Raw genomic sequence first — 11,618 nt, forward strand, 5'->3', positions numbered from 1 at the left:
TTATTTAGGAATATATTTATTTCTTTCAGTACGGAAAAAAATCACATTAAAAAATATAGTGGTATTCATCTCAAATGGATTGTTTATCGCACCGTACACATATATACGTTCTTCCCTAGGAACGTTTTCCAATCTTCCGATTTCAATTGGAAGACAGTGATTAGCTGTACAGTATTTCTTAAACTTTTAGGTAAAATTAAAAGATAAGATTCTAAATTTATACAATTTTTAAACATTCTATAGCATACAGTAACACTTTTACCAGAATGGAAAACATTATCATGTCATATTTGCGAATACTGTTTTTTAAGACTATATATCTATCATGACATAGTTGAAGTTCTTAGAATATTGGCTAGTATTGTATAGGGTCAGCCATACATAAGTTAACTGTAACCAGTTTCATTAAAAATACTTTCTACAAACTGTACCCATTTATGGACAGGGCTTCCATTAACCCGAGACCTCGGGTCAATGACACAGCAAAATTTAATTTGACGCACGACTTTTGCATGCCGTGCGTCAATCTGACGCTTCACATTTTGACCACCACTGTAATTAGTCTATGTGTCGTCCAATAATCAGGCTCAACAAAGGGTATATTTGGTATGGTCAGTGACACTAATTAGTAGAATACCCCTAGAAGTCAATTAAAAGAGCCACTCAACTGTGCCCCAATTTGGCAAACGGCAGCGACAGTTGGATTAGTCACAGTTGAGTGGCTCTTTTAATTGACTCCTACATGGTGTACACATGTTAGCCTTGACTGACCCCAGGGACTGATGGGTGGGGCCAAAAAGGGTTAATTTAATTAAATGAAATATTTCAAATCTCAGGTGACCGTTAAGGCCCATGGGCCTCTTGTTCCCAATAGAACATTTCTCAAAGCCCCAAATTTCACAGCCATACAACAAAATAGGAAAAAATTGTCTGGTCAAATAGTTTAATCTGACAGTCGATTGGCTAATCTAAATTGCGAATCCTTGATTTAAACAAGAACATTGCTTTGGTAGCTATATCTAAGGTCTTTAATACATTTCTTAGCCTATGAAAAAGAGCAATTTTTAGAGAAGGTCAGTCCAAGGTACTTATAGCAATCAGTGATCTCAATAATTTCATCAAATAAGTAAAATGTCGGCAATTTACGAGACTTTGCACCAAACAATAACGACTTTTGTTTTCGATGTATTTACTGATTTTTTCCATTCCGTACAATACTCTTCAAAAACTTATAAGGATTTCTGCCTTTCTTGTGCATTTTCTGCAAAAATAACAGTATCATCTGCATATAGCAGGACTAAAATTTTACAGTATTCAGTTAAAACATTTTCATTAACCCTTTCGCTGTTAAATCGGCTGAAACCGGCTGCGATCGTATTGTGTTAAACCGGCCCAATCCGTATGTGTGTAGCGTCACTATGTTGCTACCTAACCACAGCGGAAATGAGGTCATTATCGTAAAGAGTTTGAGTGAATCTGATCGGTTGTTATTTCCGGTTTACAACCATGTAAAAGTTTGTAGGAATTACGGCGAATAACAGAAGTTTTTGAAGTTTTTACGACTAACTATGATACTTCATCAATGAATCATGGAGTCGTCAGATGAGTCTTACTTTGATGGGTTCGACGAACAGGACATCGACGAGGCAAACGCGAGATGTATGTTTAAACAGCAAGAACTTGAACAGGTTGAATCATATAACAAATCAGACATTGATTTTTCCGATAATTCTGATGATGAGGAGGAGGATACTGCCGACTTCAGTGACAATGAAATCGAAAGTGAAAATGGTGGCGACCCATATTTAGAAAATTTGAACTTTGAATGGACTCGTACATTAACGGAGGTTATTTTGCCAGATTTCAATGAAATTACCGGAGTTAAACATGGCCTTCAGTCTGATGCAAACCAACTTCAGTATTTTCAACGGTTTTTACTGCAATGTTTCTTCGAAAGTGTAGCAGAAGAGACTAATAGATATGCTCAACAAAAAGGGCCAGATCCAAAATGGACGCCGACGTCAGCCTCTTGAGGTAAGGGCATTCATTTCAGTAAACATTATGATGGGTGTGCGTCGGCTCCCTAGACTTGCGAACTATTGGAGCACTGATAAACGATTTTCAGATCCATATATTAGCTCCATATTTCCAAAGAGTAGATTCATCATCATGAATAGATACATTCACCTGCTTGACACTAGCAATGTTCCAGGGAGGAACGATCCTGAATATGACCCATTGTTCAAAGTGAGAAATATGATAGACTTCATAGTCCCCAAACTACAAGAAAACTACAATCCAGGGCAGAAACTTTCTATAGATGAAGGCATGATTGGATTTAAAGGAAGAGTTCACTTCAGGCAGTACATGCCAGCTAAACCTACTAAATGGGGAATCGAAGTTTGGCAGATATGTGAGGCAGATACGGCATACTGTTGCAAGTTTCAAATATACACCGGAAAAAAACTTGGCGGGGATAGGCAGTATGGGCTAGGGTATGATGTAGTTTGGAGCTTGTCTGAGTCCTACCACAATCAGAACAGACATTTGTACTTTGATAGATTCTTTTCATCAGTGACATTGACTGAGCATCTAGAACTTGTGAATACCTATGTCTGCGGAACTATAATGTCAAATAGAAAAGGTGTTTCAGATGATGTAAAAAAGGCAAAACTGAAAAGAAGAGGGGAGCTTGTACAGGTACAGAAAGGAAATCTGCTTGCTACAGCATTCAAGGATAAAGGACAAATAACATTTTTGCCAACATCTCAACAGCCAAATTATGAACGAGGATCTTCATAAACCTCACGTGAATGTCTCGTACAATATGTACATGGGCGGTGTAGATAAGTTTGACCAAATGGCATCCTACTATCCAGTTGGAAGACCAGGGAATAAGTGGTGGCGATATATCATGTGGTATGTTGTGAACTTGGCTATTGTAAATGCCTGGATCTTATTTCAGAAAACAGAGAACAAAGATCCCCCACCGAAGAAATATTATGATCACCTACAATTCCGTGTGGATGTTGCTGATCAGCTGCAAGCAGGGTTTACCTGTAGGAAATACAGAGCAGGAAGGAAATCTAGAAATGATGAAAACATTCCTGTGCTTGGTGCCATCAACCATCATAAACTAGTGAAGATTGAGGGTCGAAAGAGGGTGTGTCAGCAATGTTCGAAACAAGGACGCAAAACTCCAAAGGGACGTGCAGTGGAGACATCATTCATGTGCCAATTTTGTGTTATGCCATTGTGCAGAGTTGGTTGTTTTACTGATTACCAAGAGAGAAATTAATGAATTTTGAATGTTGACTTGTGTGAAAAGTGCTGAAAAGAACAAAAAAACTTCACAAACTTGTGATTTTGCCATTTTGAAAACATTTACCTGTATCTTACCTGTTCTCGTTAACCTGTGTCTCACCTGATGAGGAATACTCTTGAAACTTACCTTACTAATATGTGAGGTTACCAGTACATCATGGAAGTGCATATTTGGAAGATATAAACACTCAAAGATGTTTTATGTAGGTATAAAACTAAGAACTGAAGTTAAATATTTGTGCTTACTTACATGTTATATGTTGCTCATTTCATTATCTTACCTGAGCTTACCTGAGGTATATAATTAGTAACAAATGTGTAATTTTGTTCTTAGAAGATCATAGATTACTGCTATAATAATACTTAGAATAAGAATGATAAACACTTTCATTCATATCTGAGGCATTTAATAACATTTTCATTAATATTTTACCTTTAATTAGTTGTTTCACCTGTATTTTTTACAGGTTAATGAGACAATACATTCAATATGAACATATGACCTTAATTAGTAGGTAATTTGCAAGTTAAGGTTCAAATTTCAAAAAGATCCCATGGATATTTCAAAAGATATTGACATTTGAATAAAATGATTGAAAAATAAAAAAAATTCAGTGAATTAATGTAAATTATACACATGTATACATTGTAACTAATGTGGCAGCGAAAGGGTTAATAGAAATACCAATACAATTATTTGCATTCAATTTTTTGTCAAGGTAATTCAGGAAAATGGCAAACAACACAGGAGAAAATTTTTCCCCTTGTCCTACCAGTGCAGAATGGCAATAGAAATATTGTGATACATTGCCATTATGCTTTACAAATTACACACGATTTGAAGTTTTGATACATTTGGAAAATAATGTTAAAACATCTACCTGATATATACCAGATTCTATTAACTTAAGCCAGAGTCCAGATCGCCAGACCTGGTTGAAGGCTTTAGTAAAGTCTTCAAAAGTACAAAAAGTTTTTTCTTAAGATTTCTTAAATAACTTATAACAGCATACAGAGTAAATAAATGGTCCGATACAGAGTAACCTTTTCTAAAACCAGCTTGGGTTTCTGATATGAGAGCAAACACTCTACGGTGTAGTGTTTGGGGTTTGCTGATAAGAAGTGGTATAATTATTTATCTAAATCGGATTTTGTTGAAATTGGTACCAATGGAAAGAAATATTAACAGAGATATACTATACATAAATTTATGTCGCTACGAAATACGAGGAATAAACTAGAAACATTATTTAATTAAAAATGAATTAAAATTCTTTTCCGAATAGCCTTCAGGCTTTTGGGGGTAACATGGCATGTTATGCTTGTATGCGCACGTATATAACCCACGCACGTGAGCGAGGCCTACATCTTTTTTGCTTGAGCGCACGAGTGCGGACTTGTTATTTGATTACACGTCGTTGTTCAATATTTTCGTTTCTGTTCCTGCAATTTTCTGTGGATGAGCAAGTTTTGGTCGATAATGAGGTTAGAGATATGATTCTGAAGGGTGCAGTTGAGCCATGTACACATGAACACGGCAAGTTTATCTATAATATTTTCTTGGTTCAAAAGAAAAATGGCAAGTTTCGGCCAGTGATTAACTTGAGAGATCTCAATGATTGCATTGAGTATCACCATTTCAAGCAGGAAACTTTGGAAGTTATTCTCTAATCAGTTCAAAGAAATGATTTTTTTACTTCAGTTGACTTAAAGGATGCATATTTTAGTGTCCCTATAGCTGAACACCACAGAAAATTTTTGAGGTTTCAATGGAGAGGCATTTTGTATGAGTTCTGTGCTTTGCCATTTGGCATATATAGCTTGTGCACCTGTGGGGCCGCGGTGGCCGAGTGGTTAAGGTGTCCGACACTTTAACGCTAGCCTTCCACCTCTGGGTTGCGAGTTCGAAACCTACGTGGGGCAGTTGCCGGGTACTGACCGTATGCCAGTGGTTTTTCTCCGGGTTCTCCGGCTTTCCTCCACCTCCAAACCTGGCACGTCCTTAAATGACCCTGGCTGTTAATAGGACGTTAAACAAAAACAAACAAACCAAAGCTTGTGCACCTCGGGTGTTTACCAAAATTCTCAAACCCATTTATAGTTATCTCCGCAGTCAAGGGGTTATAACATTCTACTATATTGATGATTCTTTGACAAAAGCAGCAGATCAGGTTAAGTGTAAGGTAGATACCGAGAATCTTGTGTCTGTCATAGAGGCAGTGGGCTTTCAGGTGAATCGAGAGAAGTCAGTTATGGTCCCTGTCGGGTCATTACTCATTTGGGGTATATCATTGACTCAGTGAACTTTAAGGTCTTTCTGCCAGAGAGTAAGATGGCTAAACTTTTGTCAATATGTGAAGATGTGAGGACTAGGGAGAGTGTTTCTATTCGTAAGCTAGCCTCTCTGATAGACTACGTACATCACATCCTCGTTTAGGGCAGTGTTACTGGGCCCATTTTATTATAGAGGCATGGAGGCAGATAAAGGTAATGCTCTAGTACTTTCAGATGGGGACTATGACTCATCAGTTTCTCTCTCTACAGATAGTGTTTGTGAGATTGTATGGTGGCAGGAGAACGTTGTGAGACTTAATGGTAAGCCCATTAGTTACAAGGACCCTGCTGTGGTGGTTACTACAGATGCATCTTTAGAAGGATGGGGTGCAGTCATGGATAGTATCTCCATCGGTGGCCAGTGGTCAGCTGAGGAATCAAAACATTTCATAAATTTCCTAGAACTGAAAGCCATACAGCTGGCGCTGTTATCGTTCTGCAAAACCATGGTTGATGTTCATGTTGCTATTAGATCAGATAATACCACAGCAATTTCATACATTAACAATCTTGGAGGATCTAAATCAAGTCTGTTTATTTTGTCTAAGAGCATATGGATTTGGTGTCAGGAGAGAGATATAGTTTTGTCCAGGTACGGACAAAAGCCCCCCCAGACATTAGCCCCTAGGACAAAAGCCCCTTCACACTAATCAAAAAGTGGACAAAAGCCCCTTCATAAAAAAAAAATATATATTTTTTATTATATTGATCTAAAAAAAAAATTTCAATATATATTTTTAGCAATATAACATTAAGTTCAATCAAGTGCTACATATATGTATAAGTGACTTCAGTCACCAGTGGCTTCTGCAATGTAAACAACCGGTTCCAACAACAACTACTTGAGCTAGCTGTTACATAAACAATAAGCTGTTTCACAGGTGTTTGGTAGGTTTTTCATTGATATTGTATTTTCCTGGAAAGAAATATATCATTAATGGCTTCATTGTTTCTTTGATTTTAATTATTCCTAAAATTAAACTTATTACAACACAGAGCAACATGTTTGTTAGGTACTTATTATATTATAATTTGAGACACTGCAAATAGGGATTAAAATTTAATGTTTATTGCTTTTGTAGACATTTCTTTGATTATCAATATTTGCAGTATATTAGGAAGTCAGAAATTATGTGTAATCAGTAACAGTATGTTCATCATGGAGAACTTTCCTGAAATATTTAGCTTACTTAATAATATAAAGTTTGAAAAAATCAATTATGATGTTTAACGACAGACATATAATGCTACACTGACATTCAACCAATGACCTTCATTTTCCACACAATTATTCTCCAAATTTCAGAGATAAAAACAACAATATATATATATATAGTTTCTGTTTTTCAAAAGTACAGATTTATATAGAATATACCAGCTAAATTTATAACGAAGGGGCTTTTGTCCAGGGGGGCTAATGTCTGGGGGGGGGGGCTTTCGTCCGGAGGGGCTTTTGTCCTAGGGGCTAATGTCCGGGGGGGCTTTTGTCCTACACTCAGTTTTGTCAGCTAGTCATATACCTGGGGTTGAGAATATTGAGGCTGATTATCTGTCTAGGAACTTCAATAGACAAACAGAGTGGAGTCTGAACCCTAGAGTCTTTGACAGGATTCATTGTGAATCACTTTTTCAAACCCGATATAGATTTATTTGCAACTAGATTAAATTTTAAGTTGTCCAGGTATGTTTCTTGGAATCATGATCCAGGATCAGAGGCGGTGGATGCTTTTACCGTGTCATGGGCAGGGTTTTCGCCATATTTGTTTCCACCGTTTTGTCTGATATTGAGGGTTTTACAGAAGGTACAGCATAATTGTGTTGATAAAGCTATCATTGTGGTGCCAAACTGGAGTACTCAGCCATGGTTCCCAATTTTGTTAGATCTTATTGTTGAGACTCCGGCCAGGTTGCCAAAGTGGAAAGATTTAGTTTTTCTCCCACATGACCATTCTCTGCATCCTCTTTTCAGGTCCCTCAACCTGATTGTGTGTGTTGTATCAGGGAAGCGCTGGAAAAGAAGGGCTTATCAGCAGACGTTGGTACGGCGGTCCTACAGTCATGGAGACCTGGCACCAACAAGGCTTTAACAACCTGGGATGGAAACAGTGGAGAAATTGGTGTAATCAACGGAGGATTGATTTCCACAAAGCGTCTGAAAAAGACATAGTGAATTATCTGCTTTATTTGGCGGATTTGGGTAAATCATACAGTGTCATCAACACTCACCGTTCGATGTTATCACAGACTATGCAAATGTGTGGTGTGCAGGCATGTAAGGATAGTGTCTTGATTTCACGTGTGATGAAAGGCCTTTTCAACAGGAATCCACCTCTACCTTGTTATGTCGGGACATGGGACGTATTGTTGGTGTTTAACTATATTCAATCTCTTCCTAGTGGGACGGATATTTCCTTACGAGATTTGTCTATGAAGTTAGTGACTCTAGTGGCCTTGACGACGGCACAGAGAGTACAAACTCTGGGTGCCCTAGACATTGACTATATGCATCAATCTGCAGATGGTAGTAGCTATACCTTTATGATCAAAGATTTGTTGAAAACGTCGCGACCAGGACATTTAGGTCAAAGTCTGAAACTTTTTAAATTTGTTGATGTTAAACTTTGTGTTGTGTCTACCTTGGAGAGCTATTTAAAGGCTACCAAGGATAGGAGGAAGAGTAGGAAACTCTTTGTATCCTTTAAAACTTTTGAGGCGGTCTCAGCTTCCACTCCTGCCCGATGGGTAAAATCCGTCCTTCATACTGCTGGAGTGGACAACTGTTTCAAGGTGCATTCTGTTAGGGGTGCATGCCTCAACCTCAGCTGCGTATGCATGTGGCGTACCTATGGAGGACATTTTGCGTACGGCTAACTGGGCGTCTGCCAGTACTTTTGGCAAGTTTTACCATCGCGATACCAATGTGTTGGCGCGTGAGAAAAACTTTGCAAGTTCTATTTTGGATCAGAGATCTACATGTACATGATTTGTATCTTATTTGGGTTGTGATGGAATTACATTTATATTTGAGAATGACATATCTGTCTTGAGTTTTGTTTTATGATTTTGCTGCAAGCTTAATCAGATGTTGACAAACTTTGAACTTGCCATGTTACCCCCTAAAGCCTGAAGGCTATTCGGAAAAGAATTCCCCCCTCATCCGAACTTTAGTGACGGATGAGGAGGATTCTTTGAGAATCAGCCTGAAGGCTGAAGGGGTAATTTTCTCTCCCTCCTCATGTCCCGGCCAGACTTTGTCAACAGCTGATTTTGCCTTTTGGCTTTAAAAGATGGTGGCCTCGCTCACGTGCGTGGGTTATATACGGCCTAATTTGCATATTTTCAGCTCTATGAATGGAGCGTGTGCGTGCGCATACAAGCATAACATGCCATGTTACCCCCTCAGCCTTCAGGCTGATTCTCAAAGAATCCTCCTCATCCGTCACTAAAGTTCGGATGAGGGGGGAATTTATTGTTATTTCTATCATCATATTTTTATCAGACAAATCTTTAAGTATAAAGAAAAGGAATACATATTAGTTGTACATAAGTAAAATTTGTATTTCTTCACTACATTTTCTGATTTTAGGAAAATAAATCAGCGTAACGGACATGATTTTTTCCGTCAACTAATGTCGTAACATATACATTTTTTTGATATATATCTACAAATGCATCATCTATACTTTCTGCCGAGGAAATTGTACTGAATATAGTCTAGATCCATTGTGTGCATGCTTTTTACCATCAATATTACGAGATAAGATGGAATGCCATTTTGAACAATCAACAGCACGATTCCGTCAAAAAATCATGTCCGTTACCCGCATCTTCAACCAAGCATAAAACACACGTTAATCACAATAGCCGCGATGCAGGGCCTTTTTGGAACTCTTCTGCACTTAATCAATGTGACATCACGACCGCGCGAACTTGAATTCAAGATGGATGTACCTGGAGGCCGGTCAGTGTTTTCCGTCAATCGTATGAGCATAATCATATCCGTTTTGTGTTGTCACTTTCCGTTACCAAGTGACACATTATCTTTGTAATCTATTGCAACAATATGATCAAACTGAGGATCATATCTTAATGGCACATTTAGAATGCCGATGGATTACTGCCTCGCCATCGTAACCATGAAAAGAATGAGAATATCACCGATAACAGCATTGACCAGGCAAACGGCTGTGATGTTTGACATCGACCATGTATGTCCAAACTCACAGTCGTTATCAATTTATAAGAATGATTCGCGTTATGATACATTACTAACTAATGCTCTGCATGTTATTTTGATGAAAATGAACCCACGCATAGCAGGGTTTCCAACTAGACAGATTGTTCGCTAGATTGTTAGATATAACGACGTAGGGTAACGGATGCATGTTGACATAAGTTGTTGTCTTGATGTTTGTCAAAAGTAACGTACGTTACCAACATATTTCGTTTGTCAATTTCTATAACACTTCAATTATCAGTAGTGGTTTGAGAAATATAAAATTAGCCTGTGGAAGGATTGTGACTTCAATAACGTTAAAGTCACTGTTAATTTCTTCATTAGAAGAATTTAGTAACGGACATGACAGTTGACAACATGGAATCTTTATTGATTTAAAAGATAATAACAATTGAAAGATAAATTGAACTATATATCCAGTTTTCATCTATCTTGCTTATTGTTATAATAAGATTTATTATTCTTTTGTGGTAACTTAACTTTGAATTATCAACAAAATATTTGTCAATCGTCACATCCATTACATCACATCCGTTACATTGTCCATTGTATGTCTGTTACATATTTGTGATAAAAATACAGTAATTAATGACTTATTGTGTAACTTTTTATTGTCTGGTTACATATGAATGGTAAACTCATTTTAAGTTTAGTTTCAGTTGATAGAGGATTTTTTTTCCTGTACTGACAGAACTTTTATGCTCATAGGTGGGGCCAAGACTGTGTCAATTGTTAGTATTTCGTATATATAAGCCATACAACAGTATATTATCTATGCAATAGGTATGCTTTATGTTGTGCATCACGAATTTAACTCCCAGATAGGTTCATTAAACTATATTGGCAGATATTCAGCTTATTTAAGTTATTATCTTTTTGACAAATCACGTCCGTTACAGCATCAATCATATCATTTTAATCAATTATTTCTCTTTTTGGTGCATAAACTATCTTTTAAACTATAGAGTATGAAGCCTGAATAACTAATACAATATTTAAAACATAGAACTTCATCCAAGTAAGCAATTTTAATAACGTTGATTTTTTTTTAAAACTCTACACCGTAGTGTGTTTGGTCTCATATAGTCTCATTGCTTTCGATAAAACATGTGAGGCGGCTATTAAAAACAGAGGTGAATAACTTACCCATGCAGCTAAGTATGGTAATTGGGCGATAATTTTCAGGTAGACTTGGGTCTCCTTTCTTTTTATATGTAGGTATGATAACTCCATTTAACCAAGAGTCCGGTAATGTACCCGAATCAAAAACTTTATTAAAAAGAACAATATACAAAGGTAGAAAAATATCAACAGTTGATTTAATGTATTCATTCATTATTTCATCTTAACCTGCCGACTTACCATTTTTAAGAGATTTGACAGTAGAAGACATTTCATTTTTAGTAATTGGGATATCGAGCAGATCGTTACTCGTGTTAATGAAGTCACACGACTCATTGTGGTCAGTGTTGTTTATTTCTTTGAAATATTCGTATAAAGTATTCAAACCAATATCTTTATTTACAGTTTGTTTATGCAGATTATCTATTAGTTTCCAAAAATCTTTTGGCTTTTTACTCTGCTTTTCCCGCTCTTTGTAATTAGCGAACTTCGCTACAATGGAACGATGTTTGCCCGAATGACGAACTCCGATACGATGACACCTATCGATTGATATGGATTCATTCATTTTTAGCTCACCTGCCCGAAGGGCAAGTGAGCT

General features: G+C 37.1%; 1 protein-coding gene across 2 annotated transcripts; it reads left to right on the top strand.

Annotated features, from left to right (window-relative positions):
• Positions 1-1,440: 1,440 nt before the first annotated feature.
• On the top strand, positions 1,441-8,693 carry LOC117319285. 2 transcript variants are annotated; one of them, XM_033874116.1, is made up of 2 exons: positions 1,441-2,034; positions 7,628-8,693. In XM_033874116.1, the coding sequence occupies exons 1-2, from the start codon at positions 1,981-1,983 to the stop codon at positions 7,823-7,825; spliced, it is 252 nt and encodes an 83-aa protein (XP_033730007.1). In that variant the 5' UTR covers positions 1,441-1,980; the 3' UTR covers positions 7,826-8,693. The 2 variants fall into 2 exon arrangements, with proteins under 2 accessions (XP_033730007.1, XP_033730006.1); XM_033874115.1 differs by lacking the exon at positions 1,441-2,034 and adding an exon at positions 2,042-3,527.
• The last annotated feature ends 2,925 nt before the right edge of the window (positions 8,694-11,618 follow it).

The sequence above is a fragment of the Pecten maximus genome, unplaced genomic scaffold, assembly GCF_902652985.1.
Source record: "Pecten maximus unplaced genomic scaffold, xPecMax1.1, whole genome shotgun sequence".
Lineage (NCBI taxonomy): Eukaryota > Metazoa > Mollusca > Bivalvia > Pectinida > Pectinidae > Pecten > Pecten maximus.